This window comes from Megalobrama amblycephala, linkage group LG18 (genome assembly GCF_018812025.1).
Source record: "Megalobrama amblycephala isolate DHTTF-2021 linkage group LG18, ASM1881202v1, whole genome shotgun sequence".
Lineage (NCBI taxonomy): Eukaryota > Metazoa > Chordata > Actinopteri > Cypriniformes > Xenocyprididae > Megalobrama > Megalobrama amblycephala.
In genome coordinates, this window is record NC_063061.1 from 22420757 (window position 1) to 22440783 (window position 20027).

The 20027-nt window shown below is 36.9% G+C and overlaps 1 protein-coding gene across 3 annotated transcripts in view; it reads left to right on the plus strand.

The window, feature by feature from the left end:
• Positions 1–20027, plus strand: part of rxraa (retinoid X receptor, alpha a) — a 211571-nt gene that overhangs the window by 11520 nt on the left and 180024 nt on the right. For 2 of the 3 annotated variants that reach the window (XM_048167176.1, XM_048167180.1), the window contains exons 5-6: positions 2478–2756; positions 8201–8335. In XM_048167176.1, the coding sequence (XP_048023133.1) occupies positions 8305–8335 (31 nt within the window). In that variant the 5' untranslated portion in view covers positions 2478–2756; positions 8201–8304. The remainder of the gene's footprint in view (positions 1–2477; positions 2757–8200; positions 8336–20027) is intronic. The other variant, XM_048167178.1, reaches the window with a different exon arrangement.

Here is a 20027-nt window from a genome sequence, read left to right on the forward strand (position 1 = left end):
ACAAAAGATTCATAAAGCTTCGAAGCTTCACGAAGCAGTGTTTTGAAATCGATCATCACTAGATATTGTTGAATAAAGTCGTTATTTTGTGTTAAAGTGTTAATTGTCTTGCTGACAATGGAGGCCTCACTGAGCCATCAGATTTTAGGAAAAATATCTTAATTTGTGTTCAGAAGATGAACGAAGGTCTTACGGGTGTAGAACGACATGAGAGTGAGTAATTAATGACAGAATTTTCATTTTTGAGTGAACTAACCCTTTAACATAGTTAACTACCTTAGTTAACATGAACAAACATTTACTAATACATTATTAAAATCAAAAGTTGTTTCTGTTATTATTTAATGGACTGGAGCTAATATGAACTAACAATGAATAATTGTATTTTTTATTAACTTATCTTGACGAAGATTACTGCAACAAAAGTATTGCTCATTATAAGCTAATGTTAGTTAATGCATTAAATAATGTTAACAAAATACAACTTATTGTAAAGTGTTACTGAAATATTTATGGCCAGTAGATGTTCACCCACCATTTATTTTGTTCCATTTGAGTCACACTGTGAGGATCCCACCCTCTTTGTATGTTTCTAATAAAAAAACATGACATACAATACTATACCAATTGTGAAAAGTGATTTGTACAAGGCAATGACTAGTAACAAATGATCTCCACCTGTGATTGGGAGTGACAGTAAATGTGGAAACTCTTCCGTGGACATTTTCGCTTTGAGTTTGCCGTCGTTGGTGTGATTAAAGTGAAAAATGAAAATGATAATGGCTCAGACTGGTTCAGCTGTCTCATAGATTTGCTGTGAAATTGAAAACAGAACAGATGAGCGAATTCCTAATCAATTACAAGAAATGATGTGTGAAAGAATGTGTTTGCACAGTCTTCTCTCACAGACACTCGTCCACTTTCAATTTCCACCTTATTCTCTCTATTTGGTCTTCACCTCTTTTCTCTTATGTGGGAGGAGAGCGAGGGAACTGAGGCCTTGTGGAAAATATGAATCCTATTTTACTCAGATGCCTTACAGTAAAGTGGATTTCAGTCCCACAGCCAGGGTGCCTTTGATCTGTTCTGTCCATTCGTCTCATTGGCTTTTCTGCTAGCGGAGCTGAGAGAGGCTAAACCAGCAATGTTTCAGTGACAGGACACTCTCAGCAGGGACTAAAGTGTCCTCAGCTCCACATACACTTGTACTTTCATTCACATGCCAAATACTCAGTAAATGAGAAAAACATACAATACACCTATTTGTTAGGCTTAATCTGGCAGGGACTCATTCATTTGGCTCTGTTCCAAAAGCTAGTGAGATACCTTCATAGGTAGCATTTTAAGATAACACCAACAGGAAAAAAACACATTTTGGCAAAATTGAAGGTCAGCATGTATCCTTTGTGGAGACTGGAGAGCAAAATCTCATATTGCCTTGTGCTAATTGAAAAACCAATCCAAAAAAAAATAAAAAATAAATCCAAGATAAATTGGCAGATAGATAAGCACAATAATCTTAATTTTTGTTAATTTTTTGATATTCTTTTTGATATTCTGAAAAGCACATGCATAATTGTAGGGTTTTTTTATAATAATTTATAAGCATTATTTTATACACTTAGAAAATAAATGTTGGCATAGTTCTAGTATTTGCATCTATTTTATTTTAAATATTATCCTAAATGAATTTATTCATATTGCTAAGAATTAACATAAATCTGTTAATTGTGAAAACAATTATGTTTAGTAAGTTAAAGAATGATTTATTGATGATAAATATGTAAACCTGGTTATTTTGTATTTAAAACACATTCAGTTTATTAGTACTATTTCAGAAATATCATTCTTACTTGTTTAATTTATGTATCACTTTCAAATATGCATCACATTTATTAGTTTCTTTATGTTTAGTAGTTTCTTTGTTTAAGGGATAGTTCACCCAAAAATGAAAATACTATGGAAGTCAATGGCACCCATCAACTGTTTGGTTACTGACATTCTTCAAAATATCTTCTTTTGTGTTCAGTAGAAGAAAAGAAATTCACACAGGTTTAGACTTTGAGGGTGAGTAAATGATGACAGAATGTAAATTTTTGGGTGAACTACCCCTTTAAAGTGGATGGAAATTTTATGTGCAATTACAATAAATGTTAAATTTAGGCCTAAATCTTTTTCTATTTTTTGTATTATAAATTGTATAATATATATATATATATATATATATATATATATATATATATATATATATATATATATATATATATATATATATATATATATATATATATATATATATATATATTACAAGTAATAATAAAAAATATTTTGTAAATTTAAAAATATATTTTAAAAAGTTTTATGTAATATAATATGATTCAATGTGTCTTAAAGTCTGTATGTTATGGTAGTAATCAATCTGAGATAAATCTATTTTGATATAAGCTGAGTACTGCTTCTCATTCATCACCCACCAGGTGCTGTTTTCAGAAAACAGGCTGTTCCTCATGGTCAGGCCTGGATTGCTGTCATCTTCGCGAAGGCCACCGGGCCCAAACACGTGCATCGGCTGACAAGTGTTCCACCTCTGCATAAGGACAGCCAGCCCTCATTCCTTTTGGTACATGAGTCCAGGGCTGACTTAATTGAAGTGGTCAGTGTTAGGACCGATATGAACACACACTGGCGTTCATGAAGGTCCATGGAATGAGCCGACTAATGGAAGACCAGCTGGCTAGATTCTTCATAAAATAAGGGTAAATAATTCAGCTTTAAAGAGAGAGTGTTTCTCAAATAATTTAAAAGGCTGTGGCTCAGCAGACTTTCAGTAGTCTATACAGTAGCAGCGTAAAAGTAGGTTTCTCATTCTATGAGTACAATTTCTTATCTAAATGATTCACAACACACAAGTTAGATTGTTGCTTTGACTGCCTCTAACCTGAACAATGCAATGAAGGAAAAATAGACAAATTATAATGTATTCAACAAACACACATAATAAGGTTTAGTCATAGACTGTAAAAAAAGATGGACGACACACCTTCACTCTCTTACGTTGTTGAAAAAGTGAAGCTGCCAATGCCCCAAGATGGCGCTGACATCTTGCACAAATTACGTAGTTCACAGCCCAAGTCTGTGCAGTAGTGAGTGTGAAGTGGAGCCGCCCACAATCCAGAATCAATCGCAAGCACACGCCCCTGAATGTTTTTTAAGTAGCCTGACTGCTCCAATTTTGATGCATGCTGATTGTAGTGCAATTGAAGGCTTGTTAAAATAAGTACTAACCACACATTTTCCAACAAAAGCCTATTGGTGTCTCCGCAACTACTTCGCTCAGAGATGCTGTCAATCATGACATCACACCCCCATTTTATATCATCAAATAACACTAATCTTATTTAAAAAACAAACACTTGAACTTACGTTAGCGTGATAAAATCTGCCTAAAAAACAGAAACCATCTTTGGAAAAAAAATTATTTGAAGTGCAATTTGATTGTTTAGTTTGGCTCACGTCCCATTTGCTTACATGGAGAGGGTAGGGTTTATGACCTATACTGCATCCAGCCACCTGGGGGCGATCAAAATGCTTTGGCTTTACTTTTCAGGATGTTTGCTGCACACCCGGGTTTAGTGTGTTTAGTTCAGGCAAGATTTTTTATTTCATCAGCAGTGTTTTTCTGTTCCAGAAAATGATACAGTTGCTAAATCTCTGTCTATAAAATTCAATCCTCATTTTCTCATCCATCAAGCTGGGCTCCATTCATTCTCATGTGTCCCACAGTGAAATCTACTTAACAGCCTCCTTTGGTTTGGGCATCTTGACTGATTGGGATTCCACGTCCGTTTGCGTTACATTCGATCTGTGTTGAAACTCAAGCAAAGAATGTCTAAATTTGCTAGTCTGAGCCATCCCTCGGCAGGCTTTAGAAAGCTGCTTGCAGTGTTGATGCTGATTGTTTTGAGTGAAAACAGATGTGGTTTCTTCACTTCTCCCTCTCTCTTTCACTCTGATGAGGCAGCCTTCGATCACAAAGCTCATGATATTGTCTTTCTCAAACATCCGGCTCTCCAGGAGGCCACATCTGACCAGGCTTCCTTCTCTGTTGCTCTGTGTTGTAGAAACAGTAAAAGAATTCCCCAAAAAAAAGTCGCATTGCTGGCTATGTTATTCACATCTGATTATCTCCGGTTAGATCTGTTCAAATATGCTTGACGGATCTTCAAACACGAATGTGCACACATTAAATCATTTATCACAAAGTCAAAAACCTCACTTTGAACACTGGACCACCGTGTTCCAACTCAGGCTTAGGCAATCAGTCACACTTTTCCATTTTGTTGGATGAAAAATCCTAAAGCATTGTTCAAAAGCAAGCTTTACTGGTCATTTAATTCCCCTCAGCAGTGTCAAAGGCTCTTAATGGGAAAAATGCCTGTACAGCAGGGAAGAACCCAACAGCATTACTTGTAGAGGCTGTAGTGATGTGATTTTTTTTTTTCGCTATATGTGATTTGTTTACTCAGGCTCATATATCTCCTGGCTCAGTGCACATGTGCTGGGGGTCTCGGAGGGGACCTGAAGAGTCCCCTGTTGACCAAGAGATTTAATTAAAGTTACAGTCTCACAACTTCACACCTCTGCTATGACAGACAGGACATCTTTCAAAACCTCAAACTTTTCTGCTTTGTATGTTTACATCATGCACTTTATAAGTTCAATTTCAGTCAAACTAAAACAGTAATTCGGTTTTTCCTTGGAAATTGTTTATTTTATTTACACTATTGTTCAAAAGTTTGGAGTCTGTAAGATTTTTGTGATGTTTTTGAAAAAGAAGTCTCTTATACAAGCAAAGCTGCGATGGCAAAGCTGAATTTTCAGCATTATTACTCCAGTCTTCAGTGTCACATGATCCTTCAGAAGTCATTGCGCTGCTTAATATTTGTATAACCATGATACTTTTTTCATGGTTCTTTGATAAATAGAAATTAATTATTTGAAATAGAAATTTCTGTATTTGCAGTTACTTTTGATCAATTTAATGCCTCCTTTCTGCCATTCATTAAAAAAAAAAAAAAACTGTTATAGCTTTAAAGGTGCCCAAGAATGCTTTTTCACAAGATGTAATATAAGTCTAAGGTGTCCCCTGAATGTGTCTGTGAAGTTTCAGCTCAAAATACCCCATACCTGCCACACGAGCTCTCGACTATATTACAGTGCATTTACAAAGTTCACACAGCTAATATAACCCTCAAATGGATCTTTACAAGATGTTCGTCATGCATGCTGTATGCATGCTTCGAATTATGTGAGTAAAGTATTTATTTTGATGTTTACGTTTGATTCTGTATGAGTTTGAGGCTATATGCTCTGTGGCTAACGGCTAATGCTACACTGTTGGAGAGATTTATAAAGAATGAAGTTGTGTTTGTGCATTATACAAACTGCACATGTTTAAAAATGAAAATAGCGACGGCTCTTGTCTCCGTGAATACAGTAAGAAACGATGGTAACTTTAACCACATTTAACAGTACATTAGCAAACATGCTAATGAAACATTTAGAAAGACAATTTACAAATATCACTAAAAATATCATGCTATCATGGATCATGTCAGTTATTAATGCTCCATCTGCCATTTTTCGCTGTTGTTCTTGCTGGCTTACCTTGTCTGTGCACAGATCCAGACGTTAATACTGCCTTTCCTTGTCTAATGCCTTGAACATAGGCTGGCATATGCAAATATTGGGGTCATACATATTAATGATCCCGATTGTTACGTAACAGTCGGTGTTATGTTGAGATCCGCGTGTTTTCCGGAAGTCTTTTAAACAAATGAGAGTTATATAAGAAGGAGGAAGCAATGGGGTTTGAAACTCAATGTATGTCTTTTTCATGTACTGAACTCTTGTTATTTAACTATGCCAATATAAATTCAATATTTAATTCTAGGGCACCTTTAAACAACACAAAATAAAATTAAACAGCAAGTCATTTTTTTCTTTAAATGTCGTGTAAACGCTTTGGTCTAACTAAAATTGTTTTGCAAAGTCAGGCTTACAGATCTAGATAATGCGATTGTATACGTTTCTGATTGTACAGATCATTTAGACACGTATACACGTCAATCAGGCTGAAGCTAGCCAAAACTCCCTGACAACCTTCCTTAAGAAAATATAAAAATAGTTTTTGCATTAGTACTTTGAGCAAAACAAGGTAAAGTAAGCGTAAACAGGAACATTTGCTTTCTGTGCAACAGCACTCTGAGAGTCTTTTCAACCCTCTTAAATTTCAGAAGACGAAAAATAATGCAATTTCAAGGCGCATTGAGAGCTATTGCAAATAACAGTCAACAATGAGACTTGGGTTGTTTTTTCCTTTCCATTACTTTTGGGTACATACTGTAAATGCAAGAGCATCGACTCCTAAAATAAATTCAATTAAATTCAATAATATGTGGGTCTTTCATAAAAGGTCAAATCGGCAAACGATGTCAACAAACCTCTTAAGATACTGAAATGTCTCTAATGGACCCCCTTGACAGAATAAAGACCAGAACGTGACATTTTAACCAAGAAACAAATGCAATAATGCTAATGTAAAGAAGAAGTTTGAAAACTTGCAGTATATAAAGCAACATGATGGTTATTTGTGATAGTTTACTGACACTCTTTTGTCATATTATGCAGACAGCAGATGGCACTGATGGATACTGTACCTATACAGCCTTCAGATGACATACGAGCGTCTCTTATGGCTCTTTGATATCTAAGAAAAACACATCTGGACCTTTCAGGCAGTGGATACACAGGAAGTTCTCTCAAAATCAGTATAGAAAATGAGCAAAAAATCTGGACCTAAAGATAAGCTACAAAGTCACAGTTGCACAATAACGAATTAGAATGGCAAACCAGAAACGCAGTTGCCAAAATGAGTGCTGAGTCATGTGATAACTAACACAAAACCAAATTCCCTCTATTTTCTTCTGCCGGGTGATGATAGATTGTTGAATGTGTCTTTTTTTCCCTTTAACTGTCACGTTAAGCCTTTTTCCTGAATCATTTCTGGTTATTAAAGTGGCCCATTTGTCCTCTTCGTTGGTGAGTGTGGTCACACGGCCGGTGACTGAAGTGCTCTTGTGAACGGAGCAATATCTGGACCAGGGTCAGGCTGACTGTGAGCATCTCTGCTGTGCCATTCCTCCCACTTGCCTTATTACGTTGTCAAGACAAGGCGATTTAGTTAATTGCCTCATTTGGAGGTTGAAATATTATGCAGCAAATGTACTCTCTTATGGCTATTTTTGAGTGCTTTTCTGGATTGATGGTTTGTGCGGAATTGATTTTTTCTCTAACTTTTTGCATAGCCCAGCTTGATTTTTGGTCCTTCATGTGTCTATTTAGCTATTAGTTTTTCTGTCATTTTAAGTAAATCTTTCCTGTTTTTCTCTCCCTCTTTTACTCTCTTTCTGTATATACAGTACTCTGTATAAATGCGTTGGTATTTAATTAAGAGTATTTCAGATCAGATTATTAATGTCCTGAAATGGTTCACATTCAAATTCAAGTTGATTTTGACTATGTTCAAAATGACCAAACAAACATAACTTTAAATATAGTTTATTGTGGTACTAGTATGCTGCTCTTTTTGTTATTTTGGAGCTTGGCAGACCTAGTTCCTATTTATGTTGTTTATATGGTAAATATATATTTACTCCTATAGACGAGACTTCATGTCATTGCAATGCATCATACATTTTTTGTTGTTGTTACGTTAGTAATTAAAAGTGCTGCCTGAATGGCACAAGCATGTCTGATTTAATCAGATTTCCTGCTCTTGAAATCTTAGGTTGCAAGGCGTAGATGTGCAGCATGGATGTAAAACAATGTAAAACTATTGCATGGATGTAAAACAAACAGAGAAACAAACCTTACTGGAATTCAATTGTACACAGAGGTGCCACTTGGCATGAGAAAGTCTTGTTTTGGAAATCCATCCTGCAGTGCTAACTCTCGATAGCTTTCCAATGGAAGAAAGCCAGGATTTCCTAATTCAGAGAGAATGGAGAGTTCCTAACAGATTGATCGGCAGCAGGGGACAGTCTATTCTTTAAATGACTGCCTGGAGGGGGGGAGAAAGGTACTTCATGGATGTGTGTTTCCAAGAGGAGCCTCAAAGAAACCTTTTGTTTTGTCCTAGGTACATGTCAGAAGGAGAGAAGCTCTCTCTAAAGAGATCACCGCAGGCTGGCGTAGCTCCCTTCATCTCTCAGACAAACCATCTATCAGCTGTAGCTGTTCTTCATGGATCCCTTCTGCCTTGATATACACATGGGTGAGTCTCAAAGGCTGCGATATGTTAGATTGTTTTTCAATGGGCTTTTTATTGCACTTAATTATCCTGCCTACAGCGTTCAGAGCATAAAGGAATATTCCCGGTCCGGGAGTTAAGCACAGTTGACAGCATTTTGTGGTTTGATGTTGATTACCACAAAAATTAACTTTGACTTCTTTAAAAAAAATTTAAAAAAGACATAAATTTGAGTTACAATGGAGGTGAAAGGGCCCAATCCTTAAACGTTAAACACTTTTACAACTATTATTGCTATGGCAACAGATCTGCAAACCTTAAAACTGCTGTAAAAATGATTTAAACAGCTTTACAACTCAAGTTTTAACAAAATAATAATGCTTTTTTTTTAATTATAAGCTTCACATTTCTGCTTTTAAATGATCCAGAGGTTGGCCCCATTCACTTTCACACTGTGTCTTACTGTAAGCTTAATTTTAGATTTTTAAAAAAAGAAAACGAGGTAGTTGTGCCATCTTTATGCCAGAAATACTTCCGTTAGACCGTAATTTGTATTTAACCTAGACTATTCATCCAATGGTACGATTTTACTTGGAGAAAATGAGAATGAATTAAAATATTGGTTGTTGCTGCAGTCGTATTACATACTGCTACACGCTACGCTTACATTTATCCATTGTAATTATAACATCTGCATTTAATTATATAATTAAGCACTTTGTTGCACTGTAAAAGTCTGGATGTTTGTGATAATTGCCGCTGGATTAAAGCGCTTCTTGGAAAACCTTCTAAACCATTTGATAAATGGTACAGTACTTGAGCATTCAAGCATAAAGCTATGTCACAAGGCAATGATGTATTTTCCAGCAAGTGATTGTTGGCATTTTAAAGTTGGTTTATGCCACTGGATGGTGACTGAGCTGGTTTTTACTTGGACTTTGTAAAGGTCATTCTTCTGGCATACTAAATCTTTCTGTGCAGGTTTCACTCCTGGCAGGAGCCGTGAATGCAATATCTTGGACTCGGCTGAATAGCAAATATTAGTTGGCGAACCACTGCTGCTCTTTTGAGCAATAAATATATGCTCTTATTCATTTATGTGCCTTGAAATGAGCTGGTTTGTCCTAATATAGCTGTTTCGTGTGTAGCCACCTAAATAACCACAGGTTTAACATTTCAAGGGTGGACAGGCTGATCCTCACTGGGTTTATTTTGTAAAGGCTGGACCGCAGGCCGAGTTGTTTGGCTCGACTACCAAACTACGGCCACGGATTTAATCCATCAGGACGAAAAGAAAGAGAAAATAGAGAGTGAGGAAAACGCTGAATTCAATCTTAACGCATAAATATGAGTCTGACAGAGGTTTGGCAGGCTGCGGAGCTCTCATACCACTGGGAAGAGCCGGAGTGTTTGTTAAGAGAGGCTGTTGAGTATTGATTTTGCAACAGGGCTGGCACGGCACTTTGGAATGTAGGCCACTGCTGTTGCAAAAGCCAGAGAGTGTTTTTTGTGAGGCGTTAGTAGCTTCACGCTCCACCCTGAGCTGCTGTATGTCAGATGGACATGACGTTCAGACATTTTAGAGTCTTTAGAGGGAACGGTACGAATTCATTGATTTTAATAGGGATAGTGCATTGCAAAGTATTCCTGCTTAATTTCAAACGGTTCTTTTCAAATTTCTTCAAAATAGATATTACACAATCTAGCTCCATTAGCATTGTCACTAGGCACCTTTAGACAAAGAAAGACTTTCTTAGCTATCCTTAAAGAGTGCATATTAGTATTTTAAGGGTGCATATTTGTGTATTAACACTAACACCGTGTCCTAACTACACGTGATGCGATAAGATTCCAGCGACAAGCAATTTGACTGTCCACACTAGACGCGACGCGACAATGAGAAGTGATAAAATCAATCAAAACCACAGCCAATCAGAAGAGAGTGTGAGCAGGCTCTCTTAGCAAGAGCACTACAGACTAGGGTTGCACGGTGTACCGGTACTACGGTAGTATCGCGATACCAAAGCTTCAAAATAATGGCGATGCAATTGTATTTTTTTAAACGGTAGTATCGTCAGTACCGTAAGGAATGTTGTATGTGGGGCAGGTACACTTCAATTTAACATGCCTGCAAAAACATTACAAGAGACTGCCGTTGACTGTCTGCTGTGCCCTGTGTAGTAAATGCTCTGTAGAATTAGCGCCTTATTGTTTCCTGATGTTTCAGTTAATTTTGCAATGAGATAAAGTTGCGCTTGCACGTTGTTGTTCGCAGTGCATTTTATCTGGAGAAAGGGTCTGAAATTCACTTAATTAACATCATAAAATCTTTATATACGAATGAATTCTCAGTTTTTCCGTTGCTCATTTGACCACTTCTGGAAAAGATTAAATAGTTTGTTTCTAGAAACATCTTTGCGAACACGATTCAGACAAATGCAATTCCATTCATCAATAAGCTATAGCGGCTTTGCACTCGGTTCTTATCAATCATATCAATCGTGATTTTATAATTATAAATGTATTATATGTTTTAATATACATACTGCTCTCCAGTCAGGGTTAGATATTTCAAGATAGGCTGGCAAAAATGCTCCTGATAGTTCGTGAAACGAGCAAGAGCGCTGTTTTTGTTTCGTTTCTAAATGAATCTGTTTATGAACAAATTGGGTGAGTCACTGACTCACTAATCCATTCATTAAGACAGTCATTTGCTTCGTTCCTGAATGAATCAGCCGTTTTGAACGAATCGGTTGAATGATTCATTGACTTAATCATTAACACTTGCTGCCACCTACTGGCTACTTTAGTCTCCCATCTAAAAGTAGGCCTAATCTATCATTTTTTTACCATCTAAAAGTAGGTATATTCTATCATTTTTTTTCCGCCAACATTTTTATTTCTATATTCAGATTTTTATATTTGAAACATTAATATCATAACATTATTTATGCAATTGTAATTTAAGTGTAAATGCATAAATGCTACATCGTAATGTCAGTTCATACAGCTTCTGTGCAGATGAATTTGAATTTGAAGATGAATTTTGTTTACAATGATTCATTTGATTGATAATAAAAGCCTGTTATTCATTCTCATTAATGAAGTATTCAGAGAAAAATCTGGTCTGTTTTCATGTTTTTATGAAAGTTTGGTTCATTTTGTATACTGCATGGTATCACGATACTACTTTGTATCGTGATACTTCAGCTGGTATAGTATCGTAAGACATTTTTATGGTATCGTGACAACCTTACTACAGACACGATGAAATGGGTTAGTACATAGTAAAATTCATAAATGTTACACCATTTAAAGGTGATACAGAGGATGTTTTGTTTTATACATTTTTGCAATATTACTTGAAACTGTCTTTACTAACTGATAAAAGACTATTTATTAGGTGCACTGAAAGGAATAATATTAATATACATCATCTGTGCACGAGGTAGGGCCTTAAAAACATCAGCCAATCGTTTACGCGATCATCGCGTAAACGATTGGCCCTCTGGCTTGTCAATCACTGCCATGACGTTCCTTGTGAGAGACGTGCACGGCTGCGCACTCCAGTAACTTTCCACACTCCACAGGCGCCACATGCAATGTTTTTGTCAGGAGACAGGAGTAACAACTGCAGATTATGAGTTACCTGCGGTGAGTCCGACATAATGAATCCACTAACACGACGCAGCGAATGCCGGTGTTAAACAAACACTCGTGTTCCAATACTCGTGCACAAGTTTTTGGGAGGCGTTCCTTTAAAATGAGCTGTGAAGGAGGGGGGTTGTTCTTACGCATGCGCCTATTTCAAAAACTCACTAACAGTCTTTAGTTTCTCAGTCGACGAAAAGATCCTCTCTATCACCTTTAAACGTTATTTAAAGTACATACAGAGTGACTGAAACAATCTTTGTCATAGAGTACACTTATTTGTTCACATTGAGTTGACAGTTTGAACGTTCTTGTGCCCATTTATTTATTTTCAAGATATGAGGTGAATAAGCCAGTGTTGTTTTCATTACAGCTAAAAAGCTGGGAACACAGAATAATATTCAAACTCATATTAGATTCTTTTAACATTAAATAAAACACATAAACACTACCTGATATTATCATTGCCATTCTTTGTGTTGCTGTTTCAGCTGCGAGGTCGCAGAGAAATAGAAACCATTTCTAAAATAGAATTGCTGCGTCTCGCCGTCGTGGCTGGTTAGGACAAAAACTCTGATTAACATGGAAAAGATACCTTTTATCACGTGTTTGTTGAGAGGCTGTTCTTTGCATCCTAAATAGTGTTTTTGAACTTGGGGGGGATTTATTTTGGGGGCTACAGTGTACTGCGAGATGTAGATTGTCAGACTGCTGAAGCAGATAGATTTGGGTCATCTTGCAAAGGTGCAGAAAACAACCACTAGTCCCTGGCTGAATAATTGACCAGACATACATGTTGTGGGTGCAGTGATCCAATAGGGAAAAACAATTATTTGTGGCCTATAGATATACATGTCAGTTTATGCAATAGCCCAGATGGACAATGTGGGTGTGTGTGGGTTTGGTTAGCTATACTTTGGGGACAAAATCCTCCATATAAATGAGTAAAATCTGACATAAATATAAATACAATACAGAAAAAAGCTAATTGTTATACTGCAAAAGTTTGGAATAATTTTTTTTTCATGTTTTTGAAATAAGTCTCTGCAAGAATGCTCAGCAAGGCTGCATTTATTTATTCAAAAAAAACAGTGAAACGGTAATATTGTAAAATATTAATATTTATATTATTTTGTTAAATATTAAATATTAAAATATAAAATAACTGATTTCAATTTTAAAATTTTTTAAAATTTAATTTATCCCTGTGATGGCAAACCTGATTTTTTTTTTTTTCAGTAGCCATTACTCCAGTCTTCAGTGTCACACAATCTTCAATGATACGAAATCTATAGGAAGAAAAATATGATTTCTGAAGGATCATATGACACTGAAAACTGAAGTAATGGCTGCTGAAAATTCAGCTTTGCCATCACAAGAATACATAAAAATTTAAAATACAGTCAAACCAAAATTTATTCAGACACCTTGAACATTTAATTCATTATTACAGTTTATTCACTATAGTTTAAAAAAAATGGTAATAAAATATGACAAGATCTCAGAGTTAAACTGTGTCAGAAAAAAAATTATCTTAATTATGACAGATAACACTTGAGCAAAACATGGTCAGGTTAAAGTGTCTGAATAAGTTTTGGTTCCACGTTTTTATCAGTTTTACTGATATGAAGGTTTCTTCATACAGTTTTCCACTGTATGAAGAATTTTTGGGTATAATATGTCACAGTTTACTTTATTTTGCTATCCTCACTTACATAAATGAACTATAGTGTCCTGCACCCACTAGTAAAAATATATCAAAAATATAAAAAATGTCTGAATAATTTTTGGTTTGACTGTAATTTAAAATATGATTGCGTATTATAATATTACACATTATTATTATTATTTTTACACGTATAAAACCCAAATTATTTTAGAGGTAAGGTTAAAATTGGTTTTAATATGTGGGGGGAGGGGTTAGTCTATAGTAATATATAAAATATATAAAACAATAGAAGACTATGACATACACATTTACATAACACTATCTAAACGATGGTTTGTATATATATATTCATATAATTATCTGTTCCTTTCATCATCCTCATTGGCAATCACATGACATGTGCTGAAGACTTAGCAGGCTATAATTTCACAAAGATTTGTTGATTGCAGCCTAGACAAGGCTTGACTTCAACGTGCTTTGTCAGCTCATTTTCCTGTTTAGCAGCTCTCTGAATCTCTCCATCTGCCTCATAGCCACACAGATCCTGCTGTCTCATAAGTGACACAGTCGTCTGCCAAAAGAATCAGGTTGGCAACTAAACAAAACCCCAGATGAAGGCGTGTGGAAGCTTTGGCACACCCTTGGACCTTTTCATGGTTTAGAAAGCAAGAAAGATTGTCTCTCTGCCAGTGCTTGTAGAAAAAGATTGTTGCTCTGTTTGGAATCAAAAGCTTACAATATTTGTCATAAATGCAGAACAGATTTCATCCCCATGTTTATGCCATTGGGTGTAATCTAGGCCCTTTCTTGAAAGGAGTCGTTTATGGGTGTACTAGCCCGTTCCAACATTTGTCTGCATATTAGAACAATGTTTCTGATGGTTCATTAATATGTCTCTGTGAAACTGACAGTGTGGCTGACTGTGCTATTCTATACACTCAGAGATAGCATGTCTTGTAATGCATGCTGCAAAAGAGGCACAAACAAATTATCACTACATCCTCTACCCTTGATCTCTCTGCCCCATGTGTCCTTTTTCTGTGTACTTCTCTTCCACTCTCACCATCCTTCCTTCTCCCTGTATGTCTCGGGACGAGGTTCTATTGATCGTGGAAGTGTGTGACTGTAATAAACTTTGACAGCTCACCATGCAGGCTTGCACTGAGATGGGAGGAGAGAATCATGTGGCCAATCCATGAGGCAGAAGATCACGCCAGCAAAGCCCAAACTATCCTTCATGCATGAGTGCCCACCCTCCACGCAGTCTAACCATACTGCAGGACCAAAACTCTGACATCACCCCAAGATGGCTATTGCATAGTGAAGATATGACAAATTTGTTTTAGAGTCCTGCATTTAAAGTCTTTGATTTGTTGGATATTCAAGAATATAAAGGCCTGTACACACACCGGGACGAATATCGAGCGCGATTATCGCCGACGTTTAAAGGGGCGGTCACACTGCACTTTTTGTTCCATTGACTTCCATTAAAACGCATGCGAATGCGTCAGATCGGAAATGCAAGCTCGTGCGAAAAATTTCGCATTTCGCTGCGTTCCAAAGTTCAAGTTTGGTGAACTCTGACCTGCGAATTCGCATCACGTGAAGACGTGCGACCAGTAGAAGATAGATTCGTCACGGCATGACCTCTTGGCTGAATTAAAAGAATTATATTTTTGCATTTAAGTCGAGTAGGTTCTATATTTTTACATTTTGAATGTATTACTTTAAGTTATGTGTTGAATTCATGTTTATAAAAGAGACACTGTAGACCGTGACGTCATATCACGACCGTTACAGCATCCAAAGAAATTTCGCACGTTTAAAGTCTAGTGTGACCGCGGCTTAAACGCCTCGTGACTAAACAAAGGGCACCAATGTGAGTGCGCACACCGACGCGGAAAACGCGATTTTTTTAAAAAATGCCTTGGGGTCGTTTTTTTTGGTTTGACGCGCCGCGTTAAAAACTGGCAGACCAATGAGAGTGCGCTTTTGTTCATGTGCCTTGAGCTGCTGAAGTTACAGTAAAACACGACTTGGTGGCGCTCAAGCCCAAAACGGTCTTGCCGAGCACACATTGATACCAAGACGACGAAGAGAACGTAAGTAGATAAGAGCCCTGTCCCAAATGGCACACTCCAGACTTGTGGACTTCCTCAGAGTCCACACTTTGGTGATGTCATGTAGTGCAGACCTATAGGGCTCTTGGCGCGAATCCACGAGGGCGCATTGAGAGGTATTTTTGGGACAGACTCGATCACGCCGGAAATAACGTTCTGGTCTGTGCGTGAGTTTCAGATGAATTTACAGGTTTAAATATAAATACTAGGTTTACATATAACTCAGTAAAGCCCTGACATTCGGTTCTGTTTATTTAATGAATCATAATGCGATCGTATTATTCAACGCGCTATTATTATGTTTGAGATATCAGCCACTGGTTGATGACCATAATGTTTATATAAACTGTAGGTAACAACTGGTAAAATGTACACCTAGGTCATAAAAACCGTAATGATACCTACACTTAAATATTTTCTTCTCAGCCATGTCATCAATTGCTCTTGAGCGAAATCTCCTCCCATTCGTTGTCTGATTGGCATTTCGCAAGGATTCCTGGGTAGTTAAAGTGTGCGGAGCCTGCATCTATGCGGGCTTCGCGGAAGACCGCTTTAAGGGTACAAAGGGGGCGCTGCTGAGCACACTTCAGAGTGTTAAAATGCTGAATGGGACGGCCTACGGACTCGTAGACTCGGCGAGCACGCGCAATTTAAGTCCACGAGACCGAAAGTCCACATGAAGTGCGCCATTTGGGACAGGGCCAAGGAAGACCCCTACAAACTATCCCTGCGTCTCAATCAGCTCCCTAGCTTCCTAGGTCGTGTATCAATATACCGTGTAAATGAATGTGGCCGACTCCCTGATCAGTGCCCTGACTAGTGAGCTAGGGAGCTGATTGAGACGCACACTATGGGTGCTCTGGCAGCTCTTGGCCACACCAATAGATGTGTATTATTTCTGTATTTTTACTGTTTGTTTGTTTCTTTTACATATAGTTGAGAATGTCTGTTTCATAAATATGTTTATTTGCACTACTGTTCACTTGCACTACTGTCATTGTCACTTATTTGCACTACTGTTTCTGACTACCATTTCTCATATGTCATATTATATATAAATAATATGCGTGCCATTTTATATCTGCATTTTTATCTTCTTTAACTTTTTATTAATATCATAAATATGTTTATTTGCACTACCATTAAGCACAAGCGCCACATACTTTATACTACATATTTGCACATCCACTCTGCGCATCGCCAGTGAAAATCACTTGGGTATGAACACAAAAAAACGTCTCGAAAAACGCTGTACGCGTACGATATTCATCCCCGTGTGTACAGGCCTTAAGGTTTAGAAAAAAATCTAAAAAGCTACATTAGCATTGTTAGCTACACTCTTAGAGAAGTACAAGTAACTTTACTATTGTATGCAATGTGTATACTGATATTAGATATATTTTTATTTTATTGGATTGGATTTTGAAATTGGATATTTAATTATGTATGCTCATTTAAAATTGTTAAAGGGTTAGTTCACCCAAAAATGAAAACTCTGTAATTAATTACTCACCCTCATGCCGTTCCAAACCTGTAAGACTTTCGTTCATCTTCGGAACACAAATGAAGATCTTTTTGATGAAATCTGAGCTTTCTGTCCCTCCATAGACAGCTATGCATCTACCACTTTGACGCTTCAAAAAGTTCATAAAGAGATTGTAAAACTAATCCATTTGAAAGGTGCTAAAGAGGATGTTTTGTTTTATACATTTTTGCAATATTAATCTGTCTTTACTAACTGATAAAAGACTATTTATTAGGTGCACTGAAAGGAATAATATTAATATACATCATCTGTGCACGAGGTAGGGCCTTAAAAAAACATCATGTTTGATCGCGTAAACAATTGGCCCTCTGGCTTGTCAATCACTGCCGTGACGTTCCTTGTGAGAGACGTGCGCGGCTGCACGCTCCAGTAACTTTCCACACTCCACAGGCGCCACATGCAATGTTTTTGTCAGGAGACAAGAGTAACAACTGCTTTGTTATGAGTTATGAGTTACCTGCAGTGAGTCCGACATAATGAATCCACTAACACGATACAGCGAATGCCGGTGGTAAACAAACACTCGTGTTCCAATACTCGTGCACGAGTTTTGGGAGGCGTTCCCTCGAAATGTGCTGTGAAGGAGGGGGGGTTGTTCTTACGCATGCGCTCATTTCAAAAACTCACTAACAGTCTTTGGTTTCTCAGTCGACGAAAAGATCTTCTTTAACACCTTTAAGTGGTTTAGTCCAAATTTTCTGAAAAGGGCACAATTTCTTTATATGATGAACAGATTGAATTTAGGCTTTTATTCACATATAAACATTCACCAACTCAAGCATCAGTTGTGGTAAACGGAAGCTCAAGCATGTTTGCTTGACATGCGAGAACCAGTGAGGATAAATTTCGTGTATTACGCAACACGTCTGAGCTTCCGGAAGAGGTGTTTATATGTGAATAAAAGCCTAAAATAATTGTGTTTGTCATATAAAGTGATTGAGTCTCTTCAGAAAATTTGGACTAAACCACTCAATTCATATTGATTACTTTTATGATCTCTTTATTAATTTTTTTGAAGCGTCAAAGTGGGAGGGATAGAAAGCTCTCAGATTTCATCAAAAAAATCTTAATTTGTGTTTCAAAGATGAACAAAAGTCTTACGGGTTTGGAACGAGATGAGGGTGAGTAATTAATGACTTAAGTTGAACTAACCCTAAAGAGATCCATAATTTAATAACAAGAATAAATATGATCTTTATTTATCTAAATGATATCAATTCTTCATACTGGATATTATAATGTTGTGATGCCTAAATCCACAGCATTTAAAATAATTGATTTTAGTGTTCGTATTTCATTTTTAATTTATTTAGACAAAATAGTATTGAATTTAAAACCTGCCATTTATCTGTTATTAGCCATAACATGAAAATAATTATCGGCATCCCCATTATGAATAAATTTATTTTAGTGATATATTCAAAAAAAAACTTTTATTTTGTTGGAATACATGACTACTTTTGAATGGTTATCATTGGCGAAACATTCTTTCAGTTAAACATTTCCCTCTTTTGTGTGTTTTCAGTTAGCGTAGAGCTTAGGCAACTTGCTTAGCATAGAGCTAACTTTAGACTTTAGACATTTAGACTAAATTTAAACGTTACAGCAGCATGAGCAAGACAATACAAGTAGTAACACTACTACAACAAATAACAATACAAGCATGACAGTAATTAACATATATCATTAAATGTAAAAAATACAATTTAAAAAGTTAATAAATAATAAATATATCCAAATATAAATAAATATTAAAAAGTCTAACTGCTGTTGGAACAAAGGATCTTCGGAAGCTCTCCTTCTTACACTGGGGGTGCAAAAGTCTCTGACTAAAGGAGCTACCCAAGGTCCCAACTGTCTCATACAGAGGGTGGGAGTTGTTGTTCCAGATGTTTAATAGCTTGGCCAACATCCTCCTCTCACCCACCTGCTCCACTGAATCCAGAGGACAGCCCACGATTGAGCCCACATTTTATTGAGCTTTTTCTTATCCCTCTCCGTAATTCCGCCACTCCAGCAGACCGCAGCATAAAAAATTACTGATACAACTGCCATATCGTAAAAAGTTTTCAGTAGTGTCCTACACAGCCCAAAAGACCTCAATCTCCTCAGCAGATGGATATGACTTTGGCCCTTCTTTTACACTTATGTTATCTGACCAATCCAATTTATTATTTATGTGAACACCCAAATACACATTCACCCTCTCAATGTTCAGCCCCTGGATGTTTACTGGTACAGTATATGAAGCGTTCCTACGGAAGTCCATCACCAATTCTTTTGTCTTGGTAGCGTTGATGTGAAGGTGATTAAATTCACACCAATCAACAAAGTCCTTGATCACTTTCTTATACTCCAAATCATTCCCATCTGATACCTGTCCAACAATCGCTGTGTCATCTGAGAACTTCTGAATATGACAACTGCTAGTGTTGTAATGAAAGTCTGATGTGTAAAGGGTAAACAGGAATGGAGAGAGCACTACTCTTTTAACTGCTCTTTTGATTAGCTAGAAAAGTTTTTTTCTTTTATGCTAACCAACCAAACCTTGATCCCTTGGTGTGAATACACCTTCCCGTTGAATATACTCCCTCTTCAGATGTGGCTTTTGTCCCCCTCAAACTCAAAGTGAAACTCCTCCTGTGTGTGTACACTGCGGTTGTCTTTACTATCATCAGAACATGCTTTAAATTCAGAGAGGTGGTGTTTAGCACTCTGTAGATTGCTCGT